The sequence below is a fragment of the Podarcis raffonei genome, chromosome 12 (assembly GCF_027172205.1).
Source record: "Podarcis raffonei isolate rPodRaf1 chromosome 12, rPodRaf1.pri, whole genome shotgun sequence".
Taxonomy (NCBI): Eukaryota; Metazoa; Chordata; class Lepidosauria; order Squamata; family Lacertidae; genus Podarcis; species Podarcis raffonei.
The window spans coordinates 5,303,182-5,328,870 of record NC_070613.1 but is presented as its reverse complement, the minus strand read 5'-3'; the positions used below and the strand labels follow the sequence as shown (position 1 = coordinate 5,328,870).

General features: G+C 46.5%; 2 protein-coding genes across 3 annotated transcripts in view; one reads left to right on the top strand and one right to left on the bottom strand.

Annotated features, from left to right (window-relative positions):
* Positions 1-18,827, bottom strand: part of ALS2CL (ALS2 C-terminal like) — a 92,819-nt gene extending 73,992 nt beyond the window's left edge. Inside the window, exon 1 of one of the 2 annotated variants that reach the window (XM_053409657.1) lies at positions 18,301-18,827. In XM_053409657.1, the coding sequence (XP_053265632.1) occupies positions 18,301-18,330 (30 nt within the window). In that variant the 5' untranslated portion in view covers positions 18,331-18,827. Of the gene's footprint in view, positions 1-227; positions 467-18,300 lie in introns of those variants that run through there. The other variant, XM_053409659.1, reaches the window with a different exon arrangement.
* Positions 1,695-25,689, top strand: TMIE (transmembrane inner ear). The gene is made up of 4 exons (XM_053409672.1): positions 1,695-2,215; positions 17,085-17,202; positions 24,057-24,206; positions 25,050-25,689. Exons 1-4 carry the CDS (start codon positions 2,114-2,116, stop codon positions 25,154-25,156), a joined length of 477 nt encoding a protein of 158 aa, XP_053265647.1. The 5' UTR covers positions 1,695-2,113; the 3' UTR covers positions 25,157-25,689.

Sequence of the window (25,689 nt, the reverse complement as noted above, 5' to 3'; positions counted from 1 at the left end):
GTACAATGGTAAAATGCCATCAACAGGTCCTTTGAAAGATTGTTTTTCTGGAGGATTCTCAGAAAATATAACCTCTGCTGTGCTCTCTTCATCAGGTCTTTACTGTTTTTCTCCCCAGGTTAGGTCATCTCTCAACTCCATTCCCAGAAATCGAAACACCGAGACCTGTTCCACGCACTTCCCCTCAATAATGAGTTTCGGGTTTCGTTCAGTCGCCCACAACTCACCCGCGGGGAAGACAAAGACTCATTCTGCTAGAAGGTGGGGTCAGGCGATACCAGCAAAGCACGACCACAGGGCAATGACCTCAGCTGAGCTGCGCATCGTTTTCCTCTGTGAAACACGGATGGCCTTTGCTCCCCTGTCTGGCCCTTCCCCAAAGTCCCAGCCCTTCAGGAGAATTCTGAGGCTCACATGCTTCCCTGTTGACGGAAGTCTCTTAGGCCAACCCTTCGGATTTGCTCTCCAAAGGAAGAAAAAAAAAAATAGAGAGGCACATCGATGTCTCCCAGGATGCACTGCGAGCGCATTCCTGGTGTTCATGGAAACTGCTTGAACGGCAGCCAAGATCTGTACGCCTTGGCAGAAGGCCGCAGCGGCTGTTGTCGAAACTAAGCTGGCAAGCATTTGAGAGAATTAAGAAGCAAGGATACATAGATCACGGTTGACAGCTCTAAGCTGGAAAGCTGAAAGCAGACTCTGGGTTCAGCATCCGGGACGGGAAAAACAGACATTCTTCTGCAGCAAGGATATGAAGGGTCCTCGCCCCCAAAGAGCTTACAATCCGACTGGCAGGGGACAGGAAGTTTGCATGGTTACACAGCCGCACGCTCAAACTTGACATTTTGAAATGTGAAACTTAATTGCGAGGGATCTGTTGGGCATCCACATTGTTACCTAAACTGAGTTTGTGGCTTCCCCCAGAGGAATGCAAGGCAGAGGATATTACTGAGGGTGCAATAGCGTTTATGGAGGAGTACATTTTACTCTAGGGACACTGGTGGCGCTGTGGGTTAAACCACAGAGCCTAGGACTTGCCAATCAGAAGATAGGCGGTTCGAATCCCCACGACGGAGTGAGCTCCCGTTGCTTGGTCCCTGCTCCTGCCAACCTAGCAGTTCAAAAGCACATCAAAGTGCAAGTAGATAAATAGGTACCGCTCCGGCGGGAAGGTAAACAGCGTTTCCGTGCGCTGCTCTGGTTCGCCAGAAGCGGCTTAGTCATGCTGGTTACATGACCCGGAAGCTGTACACCGGCTCCCTCGGCCAATAAAGCGAGATGAGCACCGCAACCCCAGAATTGGTCACGGCTGGACTTAATGGTCAGGGGTCCCTTTACCTTTACATTTTGATCTGCTCCTCAACGCAAATCAAAACTCAGCATCCAACCATGACTGGTCACCCCACCACCACCCCAGAGTTCTCTTCCCTGGGGAAACCCAGCCAGATGGCCAGATATAAATAATAAATTATTATTATTATTATTATTATTATTATTATTATTATTATTATTCCATACCCTTTTTCAAAAGAGGGAAATTGGGTGGTGTTGGTGATGGGAGAGATAAGCAACCCTCTTCCAGCATAAATCAGCTTCTGCGTCTGGTCGCCTGGAGGACGTCGCTGCTCGTCATAGGCGAGCGGCCGTTCCACAGCTTGCACAGCCCAGGCAGGTGCCCTTCTCATTTACCCATCTGTGCAATCAGGAGGAGGAAACCAGGCGATTCAGACCCGGTTCCTCTGCCGGAGAGAAAGCAGGCCTTGGTTAAGTTAATAAGCCGGGTCTCCGGGGAGCTGGGCAGAAGCAGCCAGCAATATCATCCCGCTGCCGACCTGGGAGATCGCACCCCTCCACCCCATCTGCTTCCCGGACCAAGGCTGCTGAGTGTAAAGGAACCCAGCCTAATGAATTAATTAATGCCTCCCCGCGGCTGCCTTTGTGGCTGCGAGGGAAGCGGCCGCAGATTGCTGGAGGGTGCAGATGTTAGGGGGGTGGCTGGTGGCGAGCCGGCGATTGACAAGACAGCTAGCAGCCAGCTAGTTGGACCATCCATCAGCCGCCCTTCTCAGGCTCCGCTTTGCAGAGAGACAAGGCGAGCAAGACAGGGGAAAAGATGGCGCTGGACCACCCCATGAGACCGACGCTTTGTCCCTTCAGCGGGTCGCCCTCCTTGCTGTTATGCTACTCCCGGACCGCTCTGAGTCAGCTGATAGAGGTAAGGAGAAAGACCCCTCAGAAAAAAAAACACCTGCACAGAATGGAATTATTCTCCTTTAACTGCGTCTGGCACCAGGGCAACTCAGAGACCCTGTTTGGGTTTCAGGTGGTAGCAGCAAGCCAGAGGGGCTTGGTTAAGTTAGTTTTCTTCCTATGATGATCCGGACTCTGAATTTTGCACCCCGAGAGAGACAGCTGGTTTGTCTGTACCAGGGGAGACCTAGGGGAGAAAAAGTTTCTAGCTCTCATGGCCGAGGTATAATAATAATAATAATAATAATAATAATAATAATAATAATTTATTTATACCCTGCCCATCTGGCTAGGTTTCCCCAGCCACTCTGGGCGGCTTCCAACAGAACACCAAAATACAATAACCTATTAAACATTAAAAGCTTCCCTAAACAGGGCTGCCTTCAGATGTTTTCTAAAAGTCTGGTAGTTGTTTTTCTCTTTGACATCTGGTGGGAGGGCGTTCCACAGGGCAGGCGCCACCACCGAGAAGGCCCTCTGCCTGGTTCCCTGTAACTTGGCTTCTCGCAGCGAGGGAACCGCCAGAAGGCCCTCGGAGCTGGACCTCAGTGTCAGGGCAGAACGATGGGGGTGGAGACGCTCCTTCAGGTAAACTGGACCGTGGCCATTTAGGGCTTTCAAGGTCAGCACCAATACTTTGAATTGTGCTCGGAAACGTACTGGGAGCCAGTGTAGGTCTTTCAAGACCGGTGTTACCGGTATATGGTTTGTAAGAAAGCTTGCCCAAGTCTGAGAAATGTGGCGCTGTCGTTTGTTTGGGGAATGCACAGCGCATGTAAGAGAGAACTTATTTTGAAAATGTGCAAAGACTACTTCTATCATCGCCATGTAACTACAGCTCCCCCCCCCCACATAGAGGGTGAGTTGCCAAATCAGTGGGTATTTTCTTCCGGATAGGGTTAAGCCTCGGCAGTTGTGTATTTAAAGATTTGCCCTGGACCCCATAGATAGGGCAGGTGCGGTCTTCCCTCTTTGCCCTGGGGCAAGTCTGTCTGTCTTGAACGGAAGGAAAAAGGAGGGGCGATCCTCAATAATTATATTTTTTTTCAGATTAGTGTGCTGTTCTCCAGGGGTGGAGATGCCCTGGTCATTAAGGCTGTATAGAGAAGAGGGCTATTAATGGATACTAGACGCAAATCAGTGTTAGAAACTGAGATAGAAAAGCTAATCGCCAAATAACACCTTAAACCTGGGTTACGGTCAGCACAACAGAATGTCTAGGTGCCTTTTCCCCTTCAATGAGAGTTGCTGTTGTTGTTAATTTTATATACTGTTTTGTATTTTAAAGAAAAAAATCTCAGTGCAGTTTACAACCCATGAAAACATCAAATACAACAATCCAGAATTAAACAAATTCAAGCTTCAAGGAAAATATTTCGGATCCTTCTCTAATGGACAATTGGCTTTCCCTTTACAGTGGTACCTTGGTTCTCAAACTTAATCCGGAAGTCCGTTTCAAAACCAAAACGTTCCAAAACCAAGGTGCACTTTCCCATAGAAAGTAATGCAAAAGGGATTAATCTGTTCCAGACTTTTAAAAACAACCCCTAAAACAGCAATTTAACATGGATTTTAGTATCGAGACCATTGAGCCATAAAATGAAAGTAATAATCATAGCACTGTAAATAAGACAGTATGGTACAGTGGCACCTCAGGTTATATACGCTTCAGGTTACAAACTCCGCTAACCCAGAAATAGTGCTTCAGGTTAAGAACTTTGCTTCAGGATGAGAACAGAAATTGTGCTCCGGCGGCACGGCTGCAGCAGGAGGCCCCATTAGCTAAAGTGGTGCTTCAGGTTAATAACAGTTTCAGGTTAAGAACGGACCTCCGGAACGAATTAAGTACTTAACCTGAGGTACCACTGTAGATGATAAAAATTAAAACTATTTTTTTTTCTTACCTGCACTGATGATAGTCATTGTTTGGATGGGGGGCTTTTATCCATTTCTGCAGTCACACAATCAATCAGTAGCAGAACCGGGTTCCACACAGTCACAAAAACAAATTAATTGAAAAAGCCTCAAAAACAAAAATGCAAAATAAAAAGCAAAAACAAAAGCGCCAAACTTTTATCAGTTCCGGAACTCCGTTTGACTTCCGAAATGTTCGAAAACCAAGGCGCAGCTTCTGATTGGTGCAGGCGCCCCGGAAACAATAGCCGACAGCCACATCGGACGATTGGCTTCCGAAAAACATTACAGTGGTACCTTGGGTTAAGTGCTTAATTCGTTCCAGAGGTCCGTTCTTAACCTGAAACTGTTCTTAACCTGAAGCACCACTTTAGCTAATGGGGCCTCCTGCTGCAGCCGTGCCGCTGGAGCACAATTTCTGTTCTCATCCTGAAGCAAAGTTCTTAACCTGGGGTATTATTTCTGGGTTAGCGGTGTCTGTAACCTGAAGCGTATGTAACCCGAGGTACCACTGTACTTACTTCCAGATTTTCAGTGTTTGAGAACCAAAGCGTTTGAGCACCAAGGCATTTGAGAACCAAGGTACCACTGTATTTGTTTACCTGCTTAATTTTTAGAGCCGCCCTATAGCAGAAGAACTCTAGGGCGGAAGTGCCGTATAGTGGTTAGAGTGTTGGGTTAGGACCTGGAAGATCAGCGTTCAAATCCCCACTCGGTCCTGAAGCTCACTGGACGACCTTGGAGTCAGTCCCAGTCTCTTCACCTACCTCGCAGGGTCGCTGTAGGGATTAACTGAGGAGGGGGGTGAATAAGGTGGGAGATAAAGGCAAAAAACGAGCTCTTCTGCTGACCTGCTTAAGAAAGCTGGAGGGGTCAGCCAGATGGAGGTGTCAGTCCACAAACCAGGCCTCCCGAGATCTCAGCCCTACTTTTGATGAGCAGGTTCTCTCTCCAGCATATTGGCTTGGTTATGTACTGAAGTTCTCACCCTGGGCCAGCAGGGGGATACTGTAGATAGTTTTCACTCAGGTCCACATATGCAAATAAGGAATTGAAAGTGACGTTCACTGATTGGATAGTTACAGAAAGTTTGTTACTGTTGCCTTGTAAAGGTAAAGGGACCCCTGACCATTAGGTCCAGTCGTGACCGACTCTGGGGTTGCGGCGCTTTATTGGCCGAGGGAGCTGGCATACAGCTTCCGGGTCATGTGGCCAGCATGACTAAGCCGCTTCTGGCGAACCAGAGCAGCACACGGAAATGCCGTTTACCTTCCCGCTGGAGTGGTACCTATTTATCTACTTGCACTTTTGTGCCTTTGAACTGCTAGGTTGGCAGGAGCAGGGACCGAGCAATGGGAGCTCACCCTGTCGCAGGGATTTGAACCGCCGACCTTCTGATTGGCAAGTCCTAGGCTCTGTGGTTTAACCCACAGCGCCACCCGCGTCCCAACTTTTGCCTTGTAGTGGAGCTCTATATAAGCAGGCTGGCTGAACCCTTCAGTTCAGTTCTGTTCTGGCCCGTGAATAAACAAGAGCTGTTTGAAGAATCGCTGTGTTGTCTGATATGTTCACCCACAACCTAACAGGCTTCATGTTTTATTGTTGTTTTCGCCCACTTGTTGATTTTAAAATGAATTGATTTTAGAATGCTGTGTTTTATTGTTGTTAGCAGCTCTGAGCCCGGCTTCGGCTGGGGAGGGCGGGATATAAATAAATTTTTATTATTATTTATTATTGCTTGCATTTTATTGTTTGCTGCCTTGATTTATTTTTTTCTTTTATGGGAAAGGAGGAGACAGCTGTTGAAATGTCTGAATTAGCTCTTGTCCAATTTTAAAACTCCCAGAACTCCAGTTCCCTAGTGCTCCCTTAGTACCAAAGGGAAAAAAACAAGGACATTTTAGCAAATTCAAAAAACCTGCCAGGACAGAAAACTTACCCCTGAAAAAGAGGACATGTCCTGGAAAAAGAGGACGTATGGCAACCTTAGGCCAACTTGCTCTTAACTCCGGGTGAATAAAAAGCTACAAATCTGCCCATGAGCTTGCCAACTTGGGCAGGTAAAGCCCCTCAGTTATCTGAGGCAAATTCAGGCCAGTTCTTAATCCAAGCATATCCCAAACTTCCCATCTCAGAAGCAAGTTTGCAAAACCTGCTCCAGATTCAGACCATCATTAACAGCAATTAGCTCCGCCCATCGGCTCACCATCCCTGAATATTTAAAGCAAGCACCAGTTGCAAACACAGAAGGGGAAATTGGAGGTACAGCGGTACCTCAGGTTAAGTACTTAATTCGTTCCTGAGGTCCGTACTTAACCTGAAACTGTTCTTAACCTGAAGCACCATTTTAGCTAATGGGGCCTCCTGCTGCTGCTGGGCCGCCGGAGCACAATTTCTGTTCTCATCCTGAAGCAAAGTTCTTAACCTGAAGCACTATTTCTGGGTTAGCGGAGTCTGTAACCTGAAGCGTATGTAACCTGAGGTACCACTGTATTGTTCAAAATATCATTATCACCACCATTATTTCATAAAATTTATACACCTCTTGATGGTAAAAAAACAAACCGTTTACTAAAAGGAATAAAACAATATAGTTACCACTAAGTAATAATTTAAGACATTTGAAAAATTATAACAACAACACGCTAAAAAGAGATGAAAACTCACATCAACTTTCTAAACACCTGGCATATTTAACAAAAATGTTTTTGGCAGGTGCCGAAAACAGTATAGTGATATCAATAGGAAAGGAGTTCCAAAGTGCAGGCGCTGCCACACTAAAAGACTGGATTCTTACAACCCATACAACACTTTTTAAGAAGTTGCCCTCTGAATTTGCTTGCCGCAGACCTTTTGCCATGATTATTAAGACTCCCTGGTCCTGAATGGGGTAACTGTGCCCCTGAAGGACCAGGTGCGCAACCTGAGATTCATTTTGGAGGCGCAGGTCAATTCTGTGTCCAGGGCAGCTGTTTATCAGCTCCGTCTGGTACACAGGATGAGACCCTCCCTGCCCACAGACTGTCTCACCAGAGTGGTGCATGCTCTGGTTATCTCCCGCTTGGACTACTGCAATGCGCTCTGTGTGGGGCTACCTTTGAAGGTGACCCGGAAACTACAACTAACCCAGAATGCGGCAGCTAGACTGCTGACAGGGAGCAGCCGCCGAGACCATATAACACCGGTCCTGAAAGACCTAGATTGGCTCCCAGTACGTTTCCGAGCACAATTCAAAATGTTGGTGCTGACCTTGAAAGACCTAAATGGCCTTGGCCCAGTATACCTGAAGGAGCATCTCCAACCCCATCGTTCTACCCGGACACTGAGGTCCAGCTCCGAGGGCCTTCTGGCGGTTCCCTCGCTGCGAGAAGCCACGTTACAGGGAACCAGGCAGAGGGCCTTCTCGGTAGTGGCGCCTGCCCTGTGGAACGCCCTCCCACCAGATGTCAAAGAGAAAAATAACTACCAAACTTTTAGAAGACATCTAAAGGCAGCCCTGTTTAGGGAAGCTTTTAATGTTTAATTGGTTATTGTATTTTAGTGTTTTGTTGGAAGCTACCCAGAGTGGCTGGGGGGACCCAGCCAGATGGGCGGGGTATAAATAATAAATAATTGTAATAATATTATTATATTATTATAGGCAAAGCACCTCTGTCTACCAGGTCTTAAGAGGCAAACAGGGAAAGATGGGTTGCAACACACACTTCTTGTCTCAGAGAGCAAATATTGTCTTAACCCAAGTCCCAGATCTGACTCCCAGAGGCAGTGCTTAAGTAACACACAAGCTGCCTCCAAAAGAACACATTTTAACCACAAGTTTGCATGCAAGACATCTTCACATCTTGCTATCCAAGTGTCACACATCCTACCGGAGCTTTGTCCTGGGTCTCTGGTGAAATCTTGGTAGCCTCTTCTTTTCTAGGCCACTGTGTCCTTTTGAAAAGCTTGTTTTCCCCTTCCTTCCCTTTCCCTCTTTTTGCTTCTTCAAGAAAGACTTTGCTTCAATTTCCTCTTTTTAAAAGCTCCCACTTGGAAAGGAGGCGGGTCTAAAAAGCAGCAGCTCCGCCTCCTAGCCAAACCGACTGACAGTGGATTTTTGCAAAAGATGGAGGCTGGTGAATGGAGAGAGGAATTCTCTTGCATGAAGCTAGATGCCTACATTTACCTGGGAGTAAGTTCCATTCAACTATCTGGGGCTGAATGCTGAGTAGAAAGTGCAGTGTAAAGACTTCCTCGTGGGCTAGAGGTTCACTGGGGTTTGAGAAATGAAGAAGAAGAAAAGGAGAACTGTTTATTCCCACCCACCACCACCAAGATCTGCAGAAAAGAATAAGTGTGTTAAAGATTCCTGTAAAATTCCTAAGGTTGCATAACTAGCAATAGCAAATGTTGCCAGCTGCTTTTAACTGGAGAGCTCCTGTCCCTTTAATATTTGGACATTGGGAGGAAAAGCGGCTTTTCTACTCAAAGGACTATTGGACGCCCAAGGAAGATGAATGTTGGAAGATTCAGGCCAGAGAAAGAAATGATTTATTCACACAGTGCTTTGTTAAATCTGCAAGCGCAGCTTTTTCCCGATTGAAACGCAGAGTGTTTGAGGACCAAGACATTCACAGGGAAACCAAAATGCTTGTTTGCAAAGCTATTGTACTACCAACTGTACTGTACGCTTGTGAAACATGGACCACTTATAAATGCCATCTCCAGCTCCTCGAAATATTCCATCAACGGTGCCTCCGAAAAATCTTACACATCACTTGGGAAGACAGGTGAACTAATACCAGTGTACTGGAAGAAGCAAAAATCACCAGTGTTGAAGCAATGATTCTTGAACATCAGCTTTGTTGGACTGGTCATGCTGTGCAGATGCCTGATGATCGTCTTCCAAAGCAATTACTCTATTCCCAACTTAAGAATGGTAAGTGAAATACCGGTGGAGAACAAAAGAGGTTTAAAGACGCTCTCAGGGCAAATCTTTTAAAATGTAGTATGAGCACTGATAACTGGGAAACACTGGCTTGCGAGTGCTCCAGTTGGAGAACAGCGTTTATTGAAGGTGTCTTGGGTTTTGAAGACACTCGAACTCAGGACGCAAGGGAGAAACGTGCTAAGAGGAAGCCACGCTTGGCAAACCCTCACCGTGATCAACTGCTGCCTGGAAACCTATTGTCCCCTCTGTGGAAGGATGTGTGGATCCAGAATTGGCCTCCACAGTCACTTTCGGACTCACTGTTAAGACCGTGCTTATGGAAGACAATCTTACTCAGGTCCAGCTCCGAGGGCCTTCTGGCGGGTCCCTCCCTGCGAGAAGCCAAGTTACAGGGAACCAGGCAGAGGGCCTTCTCGGTAGTGGCACCCGCCCTGTGTCAAAGAGAACAACAACTACCAGACTTTTAAAAGACATCTGAAGGCAGCCCTGTTTAGGGAAGCTTTTAATGTTTGATGCATTACTGTATTTTAATATTCTGTTGGAAGCTGCCCAGAGTGGCTGGGGAAACCCAGCCAGATGGGCAGGGTATAAATGATAAATTATTATTATTATTATTATTATTATTATTATTATTATTATGAGTGATCGCCAAAGAAGAAACTGCAGAACTCCCTCCAACAGGAGGCGGTGATGGTACCAACCTAGATGGCTTTAGAAGGAGCCCACAAATTCCTGAAGGAGAGAGGGCTATCGATGGCCGGCAACAGCTCTACCTGGAGCTACTAGGGCTTGAACCGGGGACATTTTGATTGTAAAGCAGATAATCTGCCACTGAGCTATGGCCCTGGGGCAGGGGGTTAACCCAGCCTGACAACTCTCCTCTCCTTTCCATTGCAGTCTGCTCTGCAGACATCTGGTGCTGGAGAAGACTCTTGAGAGTCCCATGGACTGCAAGAAGATCCAACCTCTCCATTCTTATGGAAATCAGCCCTGAGTGCTCACTGGAAGGACAGATCCTGAAGCTGAAACTCCAATACTTTGGCCACCTCGTGAGAAGAGAAGACTCCCTGGAAAAGACCCTGATGTTGGGAAAGATGGAGGGCACAAGGAGAAGGGGACGACAGAGGACGAGGTGGTGGGACAGTGTTCTCGAAGCTACCAGCATGAGTTTGACCAAACTGCGGGAGGCAGTGGAAGACAGGAGTGCCTGGCGTGCTCTGGTCCAGGGGATCACGAAGAGGCGGACACGACTAAATGACTAAACAACAACAATAACTGCAGACATCAGGAAGCTTTTAGCAGTCTGCTGAGAAAACACACCATCTGCTAATAGCCAGAGATCAAGTTGCAGGCACCAGGCAGAAGGCACCAGGGATGGGAGCAGCCTGGCCACCCTGCGCTCTCATGGCAAATGGGTGGATCCTGCAGCAAGATGTGTCCAGTTCTGGGGGATATTGGCAGGCTGGAACACAGGCAGAGCTTTTTTCCTGCTGCTCCAGAGGATAGGACCTGAAACGATGGATTCGCATTCCCGGGAGATTCTGACAAAACATTTAAAGAATTTCCTGATGGTAAGAGATGTTTGACAGGGGAACGGACTCCCTCACAAGATGGTGGACTCTCCTTCATTGGATGTTTTCCAGCAAAGGTCAGGTGGCCGTCTTATAAAATCACAGAGTTTCAAGGGACCTCTGAGGGTCATCCAAACCAACCCGCTGCAATGCAATCTGTTGGGGATTTTTGAGCTGTGATTCCTACATCGCAGGGGGTTGGACTAGATGATCGCTGGGGGTTCCTTTCCAAGTCTACGGTTCTGATTCTAGACACCGGGCTGGAAGGAGCGCTTATCTATTGTAATAAACAAAAATCTGCCCTTATGGGGGGCACAGGAGCCCTTATAGAGTCCTTTGTAGGTTCTCCATCTGTAGGAGAAAATAACAGAGGCCAACCTGAGAATATTGAGAAGCAAAGCAGCTAGTAAGCCTGTTCTTTATTGAACTGTTGCAACAGGGTGCTCCCCTAACACGCAGGTTCTGGAGGACCCAGAACCAAGGTGTACCTGCCCTTATATAGACATTTTAAATTCCCCGCCCCGGAGTCCAAGACCACCCCCAGATACATCATACCTACATCACAGAAGAGGCAGTCTACAACAGAAATCTGAGTGCGTTGTTTATCTCCTGTCTGGCAGGTTACCTGTTAATGGTTACTTGATTGGATACCCTGGGGAGCCTGGCCAGTCTTTTGTAATGATAAATGCTTAGTTCCTGAGCCAGGTCACAGGCTCACCCTATTCATACACAGGCATACCCTTAAGACAGGATTTGTGAATGAAAAGACAATGGGGAGGCTTTTCCATTTTCCTTCCACCTTGCAGAGAAATGTTTGAGGTCAATTTGGGAGGGACAAAATGGTTTCAGGACTTTTTTCTGTGGTGTTTCAGACATGTGGTTTATATATGCAGTTATGAATATTTATTATTATATATATAAGACCTTAATTTTTTTAATTTCAATATATTGATGGATATGTAAATATTGTAAAGCAATCTTTTTACGACTGGGTTTCCCATCTCTTGGGGTTTATTGACATGCGATTCCTGCGCTCTTGCCCACCTGAAGGGTCACCCATCACTGGGAGGTCACCAGGTGAACCTGGAGGGGTAAAGCCACTTCCGGCCTGCCCAGGAGGTGGGGTTGCGGGCTTCACGCCCACCCCACGTGAGCGGGGGCTGGTCCCAGCCCCCACGAGAGCAGGGGAATCCCGGTCGGGTCTGCCCCCCCCCAGCCAGCCAATCAGCTGGCTGGCTGGGGGGGCATGGCCTGCCCTATTTAGGGCCGGCACAGAGGGGGCTCGCCCTCTCTTCTCCGGCTAGCCCCCACGTTTTCCCACCCTCCCTCCCTTTAACTAGGCTTAGGTAGGTCTTTGACTTTGCTATGGACTTCGGTCTGTCGCCGCAAGGGACATGGTAGGAATTTTTCCCAATTGGCGATTTCAGGCCTTTTGGTTTTTCGCCTACCTCGTAGCAACTCGTCACAACTTCTCGGCATTGGCGGTAGGCATTGGTAAGAAGGGGTTAAGAGGATGTGGGGGGGGAGGAACGCCATCACCTCCCCCCAGCGACCGAAGGGTGGTCCGTTAAAGGACTCCGGGGGGCGTGGCCCTGTCCGAAGCCTATGGAGGTGAGGGCCAAAGGCACGCCCCAGAGCGGTGACCCGGGGGAGCTCCTAGTCGACGTGCCTCGGCAGGAGACTCCCCCGATATAAGGTTAACCCTTCCCCGTGTCTCCAGCAAATGGGCTGGAGCCGGATAGTCGTTAGGACCAATGCCTAAGCCAATGCCTCTCATTCCTGAAATTCAATAAAGTTGTGGCCTAATTCGCCCAATTAACCTTAAATTATGGTGCCTCGTGTCTTTATTTATCCTGGTGGGGGGCGGGAACTCGCCACGCAACAGCCCTACAAGGATGTGATTGGCAAGGCTGTGTTTCAGCCACCCCCGTGCGCAGTGGCTGCTCACGTGGATTCTGTCTTTTAACAGCAGACACACTGCCTTCCGAGGGGGAGACAGAAATGCCAGCCTCCCACAATGGATTGCCAAGGGAGTTGGCTTTGGGTGAATGCAGAGTCTGGGCATGGCAGAAAGATGGGCTTCTGCTGCCCAAAGATGCCTCAGCTGTAACCTGAACCTCGCTAACCCTCTTCCCTCAGAATTAGCTGGCAGCAACTGAACAGGGGATCAAATAGCAGGCATTAGAATTCCCTAGAAAGCAAGTCTGCCTGGCAGAACTGCAGCTTATCTTCTGCCCTCTGGTGCAATGGCAAAATTCAAAGTGTTGACCCTAAATGGCCTCAGCCCAGTATACCTGAAGGAGCGTCTCTACCCCATCACACAGTCCGGACACTGAGGTCCAGCTCCGAGGGCCTTCTGGCAGTTCCCTCATTACGAGAAGTAAAGCTACAGGGAACCAGGCAGAGGGACTTCTCGGTGGTGGCGCCCACCCTGTGGAACGCCCTCCCATCAGATGTCAAGGAAACAAACAACTCTCTGACTTTTACAAGACATCTGAAGGCAGCCCTAGGGACTCCTGTCCATTAGGTCCAGTCGTGACCGACTCTGGGGTTGCGGCGCTCATCTCGCTTTATTGGCCGAGGGAGCCGGCGTACAGCTTCCGGGTCATGTGGCCAGCAGGACTAAGCCGCTTCTGGCGAACCAGAGGAGCACACAGAAACGCCGTTGACCTTCCCGCTGGAGCAGTACCTATTTATCTACTTGCACTGGTGTGCTTTCAAACTGCTAGGTTGGCAGGAGCAGGGACCGAGCAACGGGAGCTCACCCCGTCGTGGGGATTCAAACTGCCAACCTTCTGATCGGCAAGTCCTAGGCTCTGTGATTTAACCCACAACGCCCTTGATGTTTTTAGCAGTCTGCTAAAACCCAGCCAGATGGGTGGGTGATAAATAATAAATTATTATTATTATTATTATTATTATTATTATTATTATTATTATTTTATTATATTATTATTATTAAAAGAAACAAAGTGAGCAAGTTCCTAGCCCTCATGGGTTTGCCGAGAAAGGGTTAAAACGGCCTCCCCTGACCCCAGCAGAGGGCTGGAAAAGCAGAGAGAGCTAGTCAAGTTTCGGCTATTTAGTGACATTACACAAGCCGGCTCCCAATTTGTGTGTACGCAAATGCACATAGGGAGATGCCAAACTAGGGTCTTTGACCAGGTGAAATACATTGGTACCTTGGTTCTCAAACTTAATCCGTTCCGGAAGTCCGTTCCAAAACCAAAGCATTCCAAAACCAAGGCGCACTTTCCCATAGAAAGTAATGCAAAATGGATTAATCCGTTCCAGACTTTTAAAAACAACCCCTAAAACAGCAGTTTAACATGAATGGCCACCAATCCAGATGGCATCAAAAGAGAATTGCAGTGGTACCTTGGTTTTCAAACTGCAAACACGCATTTTATATCTAACAGGACCACTGATCCATAAAATGAAAGCAATAAACAATGTACTGCAGTCACACAATCAATCAATCAATCAGTAGCTGAGCTGGGTTCCACACAGACACAAAAACAAATTAACTGAAAAAGCAAAATAAATAGCAAAAACAGACAGACCTCAGCTTAACACTCAAAATGGAAGCGCAACACTCAAAATGGAGCATGTTCGGCTTCCAAAAAAAGTTTGCAAACCAGAACACTTACTTCCAGGTTTGCAGTGTTTGCGTTCCAAGTTGTTTGAGTACCAAGGTGTTTGAGAACCAAGGTACTACTGTAAAGCCTAATTTCGCCCCTGGCTTGATTCTTCTTTCTTTCTTTCTTTCTTTCTTTCTTTCTAAAAAATGTTTTAATGAGCTTTTAATGGACTTTCTCCTCTTATCTTGTAATTTCATATTCCAATAAGAAAGGGGAGAGAGTAAAGCAATGCAATAGGTGTTTTGCAAAACCCTCACGTTCCTTTTGATCCCTTCGAGGACTGCACCAAGCGATTGCAATTTGCCTGCCAGTGGGAATGGGAATTAAAATGCATTGAGGAGGGATTTCTTGGGGGGTGGGTGGTTAGGAATACCGTTTTGCTTTTTAATTTGTCTTTGTATTTACAATTGCACCAAAAGTTCACTCAGCTAGAAAGTAACTGTTTAAAAACAAAAGCGAAAATGCATCTTAAATTCCGATAACCTGCCCCTCCCAGTTTGCCTTTCCTCAGTTGCAGTACGCACTCTGAACAGCAAGCGGCGCTGCAACACAGTTATTTGGCATCGCAGACGCTTGCCCGCAACATTATTTGCAAATGCAATCGCGTATTCCAGCAAGATACGGCTAGAAAAAATATTTTTATTAGCTTGCTCTGAGCTTAATTCCGTCTTGAATCCTCACTAGTGCAAAGATCTAAGGGCAGCGCGAACTTCCTTCAAAGGGTTTGCTGCCTTTGAAGTTGCTTTTTTAAAACATTAATTACGGGGCGCTCTAATCTTCCTAGGGATTGCCAACTTACTTGCTTCGCTCTCTTTTTTTCTGCTCCTCTGCTCTGCTTTTCCTACCAGCTTCGTCTACCAGTCATGCTTACTTCCAGGTCGGTAGAGTTGCTGCTGTTTAATTTGTAACCACTGAGTGCCCAGATTGACTCCTAAGCCGCTTACAAAATTTTAAAAAAGAATTGCACAGCATTGTCAAAATACAGAATCTCGTTTCCTAAAACAACAACAACAACAAACCTCATAATTAAAATACATATAAAAAAAGATTGCAATTGAAACTTTCAGGTGTAAACGACCACAATTAAAAGGTGCAGAGGAACAACACCATTCAACCGTCACAGTGATAGAAACCAGAGACACTGGTGGAATCTAGGCGCATATAAAAAACACTGTGAAAATGCTTTGAAGGAAAAAAAAGGGGTGTGTTGAAAAATATATTGAATTTGCCATAGGCTCATCATCGCCATCTAGTGTCACATTTGTATAAAACTTAGGGAACAAGCTGTACTACCAAAATGACTGAGGTTTTAAATGACAATTTCAGGTTATATTTTAGTGATCAAGATTTTATATATATTTTTAACTGCTATATCTTGTATTGTCTCTTTTATAAAGTAAAGGTAAAGGGACCCCTGACCATTAGGTCCAGTCGCGGCCGACTCTGGGGTTGCGGCGCTCATCTCGCTTTATTGGCCGAGGGAGCCGGCGTACAGATTCCGGGTCATGTGGCCAGCATGACTAAGCCGCTTCTGGCGAACCAGAGCAGCACACGGAAAAGCTGTTTACCTCCCGGAGCGGTACCTATTTATCTACTTGCACTTTGACGTGCTTTTGAACTGCTAGGTTGGCAGGATCTGGGACCAAACAATGTGAGCTCACCCCGTTGTGGGGATTCGAACCGCCGACCTTCTGATCAGCAAGTCCTAGGCTCTGTGGTTTAACCCACAGCGCCACCCGCGTCCCTCTGTTATACCCAATTGCAATTCATTGTATTCCTGTTGTGTTTTACGATTGTCCTGATATTGTAAGTGAGCCAGAACTGGTCTGTGACCGTAATAATAAGATTCACTTATTCAATGCGCTTAAAACGTGGTATTTGCAGCTGTATAGCTGAGTCCTCAGGCTGAGAGAGGAAAGGAACTATGTAAACAGAGGCATCTTCAGAAGCCAGAGATGAATCAGTGTACAGCGGAGAGGTTCAAAAAGTATCTACATGGTGCTTAGAGAATAACTTGCACCTAAATATTAGCAAGACAAAGGAGATGGTGTTGGACTTTTGGAGGAAGAGAGGGGAACTAGCCCTGTTGTATATCGGGTGTGTGTGTGTGTTTGTGTGGAAAGAGAGAGTCTCTTCCTTTAAATTCCTTGGAATTTACCTTAGCGAAGACCTCACTTGGAAAAACAATATAACTTAGGTGGTTGTTGTTGTTTAGTCGTTTAATCGTGTCCGAACTTCGTGACCCCATGGACCAGAGCACACCAGGGACTTCTATCTTGCACTGCCTCCTGTAGTTTGGTCAAACTCATGTTGGTAGCTTTGAGAACACTGTCCAACCATCTCGTCCTCTGTCGCCCCCTTCTCCTTGTGCCCTCCATCTTTCCCAACATCAGGGTCTTTTCCAGGGAGTCTTCTCTTCTCATGAAGTGGCCAAAGTATTGGAGCCTCAGCTTCAGGATCTGTCCTTCCAGTGAGCACTCAGGGCTGATTTCCTTCAGAATGGAGAGGTTTGATCTTCTTGCAGTCCATGGGACTCTCCAGAGTCTCCTCCAGCACCATAATTCAAAAGCATCCATTCTTCGGCAGTAAGCCTTCTTTATGGTCCAGCTCTCACTTCCATACATCACTACTGGGAAAACCATAGCTTGAACTATACGGACCTTTGTTTAAGTTAATGATATATTAATTCCAGTGGGTCTACTCTGAGTAGGGCTTAGCTGGGTATGATCCCCTGACCCTTCTGCCCGTATGCTCTAACACTTCCTGTTCTTTTTTTAGGCCACCACGGAGCCGCCGAAAAAGAAACCGGACCCCGTCACATCGGAGACTGTGGTGATCTGGGGCTTGCGCCTCTGGCAAGTGGTTGGGATCTTTGCCCTCTTTGTGATGAGCGTCAGTAAGTCTCACCTCTCTGCCTTCCATCCTAACCCCGAGAACCTCATTCCAGCATTAGAAACTCAGATATGCAGTGGTACCTTGGTTCTCAAACTTAATGCGTTCCAGAAGTACGTTCCAAAACCAAAGCGTTCCAAAACCGAGACGTGCTTTTCCATAGAAAGTGATGCAAAATGGATTAATCTGTTCCAGACTTTTGAAAGCAACCCCTGAAACATAGCTGTCAACGTTTCCCTTTTCTTGAGAGGAATCCTATTCGGAATAAGGGAATTTCCCTTAAAAAAGGGGAAACGTTGACAGCTATGCCCTGAAACAGCAATTTGACATGAATTTTACTATCTCATGAGGCCATGGGTCCATAAAATGAAAGCAATAAACAATGTACTGCAGTCACACAATCAATCCATCAGTAGCTGAACTGGGTTCCACACAGTCACAAAAACAAAAAGTGTTAAGTTGTGGGTGAACATATCAGACGACACAGCGATTCTTCAAACAGCTCTTGTTTATTCACAGGCCAGAACAGAACTGAACTGAAGGGTTCACCCAGCCTGCTTATATAGGGCTCCACTACAACGCAACAGTAGCCACTTTCTGTAACTATCCAATCACTGAACGTCACTTTCAATCCCTTATTTGCATATCCATATCAACAGAAAGGAAAAAACTCACTCTGAAACTCACTTACAGGTGGTACCTAACACCAAGGAAACTAGCGCTAATATGCCCAGGAATCTCACCAAAATGCTGGAGAGGGTGCACCTCCACAGGTACATACCTCCACATGTGCTGGCAATGGCCCCAAGTCCAACTATTCTGGACAACAATCATTTGAGAAATATGCAAAATAGCTAAACAAGTATTAGAAGTCACCCCAGAACTGGCCCTACTAAACATCTTCCAAGATAATAGAAGAAGGATGGGGAATTTATGGTCCTCCAGATCAAACTGGACTCCCAGTTCCCATCAACCCTGAGCTTTAGCCATGCTGGCAGGGGCTCATGGGAACTGGAGTCCAAGGATGTCTGAAAGTCCACAGGTCCCCCGCCCCTGAATGTATGCAAAATTTGCACCAACAGTATTGAGCCCCACAACTTACCACCTGTCCGCGCAGAGGAGGGGACCCCATCTTCTTAGGGCTCGAAGCTCACCGTCCCCGGGAAGAAAGGTAAATAAATGGCAGGACTTTGTGGGTGAAAAAAGGTGGCTCTTTGGCTGAACGCAGAGTTCCTTCCTCCAGAATGCATAACCAGGATTTGCCCAGCATCAGATCTGGAGGGCTAAGAAATTCTTGAGACAGGCCTGTCTGGCCTGGGAGGTGCTGGTTTCAGTTCAGAGCAGGGAGATAAGTTGAGAAATTTCATGGCGACAGGATTGTCCTCTTATCTTCCTCCCTGAAATGCTTTGAAGTTTTCCTGAAGGCGGGATCCGAGAAAGGGACTGTTCTTTGACCATTCATGGGATGACCAAGCCGTAATTCTGGTGGAGGAGATCAAAGACCTCTGGAGGCAGCAGTAGAGGTGTAGATTCACAGAAAGCCCAGCCAGGGAGAAGACCCTCTCCTGTGTTCACCACCAAACATTCCTCTGAGGGTCTCTGAAGACCTCAGAGCCTTATTCGTTTTGCACTGTCCTTCAGGTAGTCTGTGCCTAAGCTTAAAGCAATAAAACCATGCGTAAAAAGAGTGGAAAACAGCTTTTTTAAGCATGCGAATGGCCGTTTAAATCAGTGATAAGCTAAGAGCAGCTTGAAACGCATGCAAATAGTCTACATATCTGGGTTGGTATGCAGGGATTGTCCTAAGACCTTTGCTCAGATAGGAAGAGGCAGGTCAAACATTGTTTAAGAGTGATTCATGCTGTTTTCTGACGGATTTCAGGAAAGAAAGAATTTGATACTCCGGGGAACTTCCCGATCTCTGCAGCTTATGATGAAAAGAAGGAGTTAATAGGATCTGGATCATTTTAGAGTCAAGGTGGGCTGGCTTTAGCCTGTAGAATCATAGAATTGTAGAGTCAGAAGGGGACCCCCCAAAATCATCTAGTCCAACCCCATCGTCCACAAAGGCCGACATTGATGCTAAAATCCAGCATCGCCTGAGCTTTGTGAGTGCGGCTTTCTCCCGATCGAAGTGCAGAGTGTTTGAGGACCGGGACATTCACAGGGAAACCAAAATGCTTGTTTGCAAAGCTATTGTACTACCAACCTTACTGTATGATTGTGAAACATGGACCACTTAAAAACGCCATCTCCAACTCCTCGAAAGATTCCATCAACGGTGTCTCTGAAAATTTTTACACATCACTTGGGAAGGCAAGTGAACTAATCTCAGTGCACTGGAAGACGCAAAGATCACCAGTGTGGAAGCAATGATTCTTCAACATCAACTTCGTTAGACTGGTTACAGAAAGGTAGCCGTGTTGGTTTGCCATAGTCAAAACAAAAAATTTTTTTCCTTCCAGTAGCACCTTAAAGACCAACTAAGTTAGTTCTTGGTATGAGCTTTCGTGTACATCCACACTTCGTTGGACTGGCCATGTTGTGCGGATGCCTGATGATTGTCTTCCAAAGCAACTACTCTATTCTGAACTTAAAAATGAAAAGCGTAATGCTGGTGGTCAACAAAAGAGGTTTAAAGACTGTCTCAAGGCAAATCTAAAAAAAGGTATTATAAACACCAACAATTGGGAAACACTGGCCTGCGAGCGCTCCAGTTGGAGAACAGCCTTGACCAAAGGTGTCATGGGCTTTGAAGACACTCGAACTCAGGATGCAAGGGAGAAATGTGCTAAGAGGAAGGCACACTTGGCAAATCCACACTGTGATCAACTCCCACTAGGGAACCAATGTCCCCACTGTGGAAGGACGTGTGGATCCAGAATTGGCCTCCACAGTCACTTACGACTCACTGTTAAAACCGTGTTTATGGAAGACAATCTTAGTCGGCTATGAGGGATCACCAAAGAAAGGAGAAGAATGCAAAGCAGCCCTGTTTAGGGAAGCTTTTAATGTTTGATGCATCACTGTATTTTAATATTTTGTTGGAAGCCGCCCAGAGTGGCTGGGGTATAAATAAATTATTATTATTATTATTATTATTATTATTATTATTATTATTATTATTATCATCATCACAGCTAAAGAAACCCTGGCATTGATGCCATCCAACCTCTGCTTAAAAACCTCCAATGAAGCGTATTATTATTATTATTATTACCTTTGAGTATTTTCCTTGTTTTACCACTTCCTGCATGTTTAGCCTGATGGGTTTTTACATTTGTAAAGGAGCAGGGGATTCGATTCCTGGGGAGAGAAATGTGCGCTGTCACGGGCACTTAAAAATGGCAAACATTCAATTGCTCGGGCCATTAAATCCACGCTGGGATGCACCGTTCCAGCATCAGGGCTCTAATTTCACCGCTGGCATCTGAAGTAGGAAGGAACAGAGCCTGTGTTTTGTGTGGAGAGGATTTGCACTGTTAAATAAGCATCACTGTTTTGGATGGTGAAAGTGACCAGATGTTTCAATCTTCTATATGTTTGTTTGTCTTTCTGTCTGTCTATCTATCTATCTATCTATCTCTCTCTCTCTCTCTCTCTCTCTCTCTCTCTCTCTATCTATCTATCTATCTATCTATCATCTATCTATCATCTATCGATCTATCTATCTATCTATCTATCTATCTATCTATCTATCATCATCTATCTATCTATCTATCTATCTATCTATCTATCTATCTATCATCGTCTATCCTTTCTATTTTAAAACCACCCTCTTGCCTAGCAGCTAGAAAGGGGGAGGGCTTCAATGTACCGTATTTTTTGCTCTATAAGTCTCACTTTTTCCCTCCTAAAAAGTAAGGGGAAATGTGTGTGCGTCTTATGGAGCAAATGCAGGCTGCGCAACTATCCCAGAAGCCAGAACAGCAAGAGGGATTGCTGCTTTCACTGCGCAGCGATCCCTCTTGCTGTTCTGGCTTCTGAGATTCAGAATATATTTTTTCTTGTTTTCCTCCTCCCAAAACTAGGTGCGTCTTGTGGTCTGGTGCATCTTATAGAGCAAAAAATACGGTAGTCTTTTCCGTTTCATACGGCAGACAGACTGACAATTGCAAGGGAATTACAGTGGTACCTCGGGTGAAGAACTTAATTCATTCCGGAGGTCCGTTCTTAACCTGAAACTGTTCTTAACCTGAAGAACCACTTTAGCTAATGCAGCCTCCAGCTGCCACCGTTCGCAGGAAGCACAACAGCCACCCAGGACACAAAACCCCGTGTCTGAACGGTGATTAAGCACCCAAGCTTTCTGAGAGGTTTTCAAACTACAGTGGTACTTCGGGTTAAGTACTTAATTTGTTCCGCAGGTCTGTACTTAACCTGAAACTGTTCTTAACCTGAAGCACCTGAAGCACCACTTTAGCTAATGGGGCCTCCTGCTGCCGCCGCGCCGCCGGAGCCGTTCTTACCGTTCTTTCTGTTCTTATCCTGAAGCAAAGTTCTTAACCTGAAGCACTATTTCTGGCTTAGTGGAGTGTGTAACTTGAAGCGTATGTAACCTGAAGTGTATGTAACCCGAGGTACCACTGTAGAGTGGTACCTTGGTTCTCAAACTTAATCCGTTCCAAAACCAAAGCGTTCCAAAACCAAGGCGTCCTTTCCCATAGAAAGTAATGCCAAAGGGATTAATCTGTTCCAGACTTTTAAAAACAACCCCTAAAACAGCAATTTAACATGGATTTTACTATCTAACGTAGGGGTCAGCAAACTTTTTCAGCAGGGGGCCAGTCCACTGTCCCTCAGACCTTGTGGGGGGGCTGGACTATATTTTGCAAGGGGGGGGGAATGAACAAATTCCTATGTCCCACAAATAATCCAGAGATGCATTTTGAATAAAAGCACACATTCTACTCATGTAAAAACACCAGGCAGGCTCCACAAATAACCCAGAGATGCATTTTACTTCCGTGTTTGCAGCGTTCGGGTTCCAAGTTGTTTGAGTACCAAGGTGCTTGAGAACCAAGGTACCGCTGTATAGCAGGGGAATAGATCTGCAGAAATCACCCACGTAATTAACCATGGGATGACATTTTCATTTGTTAGGACAACCGCATCCTTCCTTAAAGGCTGATTAAATGCTTTGCTATCTTGTCTCCCCAGCTCACAGCAACGCTTTTTATTTATTTTTTAACTTCCTCTAATTTATGGTTTCCAATTCCATCGTTGCTGAACGATAGCAAATGCTCCATCATTTCCTTCCTGCCCGATGCGTTCCTTATTTTTCATCCTCTCCTGCCTCCTTTTTTTCACCTCCCAAGTTGAGGCTTCTCATTACCCCACACATCGGACACTGAGATCCTCCTTAACCTGCCTGGATATGTTAATCCCAGATGGGGCAGAGCTGCTTGGGGTTTCTCAGCCGTCAGCCAAAGGCACTCTGCACGTGCTCAGGGGATCTCTTCCCTCTGTTATCACGGTGTGCAATCCAGTGAAGGGAAACCTTAACATACGCAGGCTCTGAAGCTTAAACAAGCTTTGCCAGAGAACTAAAGCAGGCAGTGATCGCTTCCAACACACTGAAAGATCTGTGTCAGTGAAGGAGGGTTTGAAATGGATTTTCAGAAGGGAAAAATAAATCACTGCCCACTAACAGAAAGCTAGAACGGAGGGTTTTAATTTCTCTGGAGATGGTTCACGCCTCTTATCTGAGGGATGAGAGAACTGCAATGAACCTTCATTTTCGTCTGGGTTGAAAGCTCAGTTTCATCCGGTCATAAAAGGGCAGCAGAGTATATTACTGCCAGGAGCTGTTTGATATATTTAGTTTTTTTAAAATATGCTTGAATGCTGTTCACTAGGGGCTGGGGAAGAGTTCTCTGCAGAATGAGCATGTCAGGGGAACCTGGACTCTTCTCCCTGAGGTGCTAGATTTCTACAGATTTGTTGATAAAATCAGGAACTGGGACAGAGCAGCGGGAGCTCAATCCGTCGAGGGGATTCAAACCGCCAAAATTCTGATCGGTTCAGTGGTCTAGACCACAGTGCCACCCGCATCCCAGCTCCTGCCAACCTAGCAGTTCAAAAGCATACCAGTGCAAGTAGATAAGTAGGTACCGCTGCAGCGGGAAGGTAAACGGCGTTTCCGTGCACTGCTCTTGTTCGCCAGAAGTGGCTTAGTCATGCTGGCCACATGACCCGGAAGCTGTATGCCGGCTCCCTCAGCCAATAAAGTGAGATAAGTGCTGCAACCCCAGAGTCGGCCACAACTGGACCTAATGGTCAGGGGTCCCTTTACCTTTACTAAAGGACCCCTGACAGTTAAGTCCAGTCATGAACGACTCTGGGGTTGCGGCGCTCATCTCGCTTTACTGGCCGAAGGAGCCGGCGTTTTTCCGGGTCATGTGGCCAGCATGACTAAGCCAATTTTGGCGCGACAGAACACTGAAACCAGAGCAGCACACGAAAACACCGTTTACCTTCCCGCCAGAGTAGTACCTATTTATCTACTTGCACTGGTGTGCTTTCGAACTGCTAGGTTGGCAGGAGCAGAGACCGAGCAACGGGAGCTCACTCCCTCGCGAGGATTCGAATCGCCGACCTTCCGATCGGCAAGCCCAAGAGGCTCAGTGGTTTAGACCACAGCGCCATCCGCGTCCCGAGGGGTCCTTTGCCTTTTCGATGAGATGAATTTGGCAGGTGAATCCCTTGCCCAGACTCTCTCTTGAGCTCTCCAAGAAGAGGCTGGATAGTCATCTGTTGAGTATGACCTACTATCTTCCTCCCCCCATCCGCTGCTGTGTGGTTTTAACCCCTTGCAGCCCGTGCTAAACTCCCCCTTGTCTTTCTCGCTGCCTGCAGTCATCACTCTGTGCTGCATCTTCAAATGCCGTATTCCTCGGACCAAGAAGGAGATTGAGGCTCGCTACGCCAAACGCCAGGCTGCCAAGACCTACGCAGACAAGCTGGACACCGTGCCTCCGCTCAATGAGCTCACCGAAATCCCAGGAGGTAGTTTATTATTATTATTATTATTATTGTTTGGTTTATCGGCTTAAAATTTTACAGTCATCTATCAAACATAGGTCATAAAGGCAAGATTCCAAGGAATCTCGTGGACTTCCCTCCTCCCCTTTGTGGTTCCCAATGTTAATCCTTTCCTCCATCTTTAATCCAAATCTTTTACCTCTCCATTGGGTCCAAAATTCACCACTAAACTACACGTGTTAGTCCTACACTTTGTAGAGATGGTGTTTATGTGTGTGATTTGGTGGGACTTGTCAGCGACACTTCCGTGCCTTTCCTTTCATAATTCAAACACTGTTGTGTGCAGGGTGTGTTGTGTGTGTTCACCTGCTACATTCCATCCCCTTATTGGTTTGTTTTTGTCCTTGTTTTGGTCATGTATTTTGTGTGTTGTTTTTTTTGCATTGTGAACCGTATCACTATCTGTGGCTGGAGAGTGGTGCCTCGGGTTAAGTATTTAATTCATTCCAGAGGTCCGTTCTTAACCTGAAACTGTTCTTAACCTGAAGCACCACTTTAGCTAATGGGGCCTCCCGCTGCCGCCGCACGATTTCTGTTCTCATCCTGAAGCAAAGTTCTTAACCTGAGGTACTATTTCTGGGTTAGCGGAGTCTGTAACCTGAAGTGTATGTAACCTGAAGCACCTGTAACCCGAGGTACCACTGTATGCAAATAATGGTGATGATGATGATAATAATAATATTTCAAGTCTAAGCATGCTGGTAGTCCTCAAAGGTTCTCCTTCATTTCCCTTCCCTTTGCTGTTTCACTGTTCTCTCTTTCTCTCATTCGCTCTTACATCCTTTTCTGATTCTCTGCCCCTTTCAGGCTCCACTGAAAACCTCCCAACTCTCTCTGGGCAAGTCGACTCCCTTCCTCTAAGTTCTCTGCCGGTGGTGAACGAGGAAGACGAAATAGCACTGCCGATCCACTAGGGGGCACCCTCTGCCTATGACTTCCCTTTGGCTTGTTCTCGCTTTCTTTGGAGAAGGACTCTGTTGCAGAGACTTTTGAGATTCTGCCGCCTCCCTCTGCTTTCGACCTCCTCCTTCCAGATCTTCCTTCTCTGATTCTGCCGTTTTCCTCTTACCGCTTTCTCTCTCTCTCGCTACATAAAGAGGATATTCCAACCACGGAAGCAGGCAATGCGTAACGCTCAGTTTATGCAGCAATCCCGTAGGTCTATTGAACTCAGTGACGCTCCCTTCAGATTGCAGTCAGTTTAACTTGCTTTAAAACAAAAAACGTGCCAAGCTTCAACGAAAGGTCTCCAGCCATCTGGAACGCTAGCATTAGCTTTTAACCGGAAATTCACCTTGCGAAAGGAAAGCGTTTCCGTTCAAATGGCTTGCATGAAGTAGGAACCTCGCCAAAGAAAAGAAAAAGACGTACCTAGCCTCTGCTGGTGCCAACAAGGGTCCGTATAGTAAAAGCTATGGTTTTCCCAGTAGTGATGTATGGAAGTGAA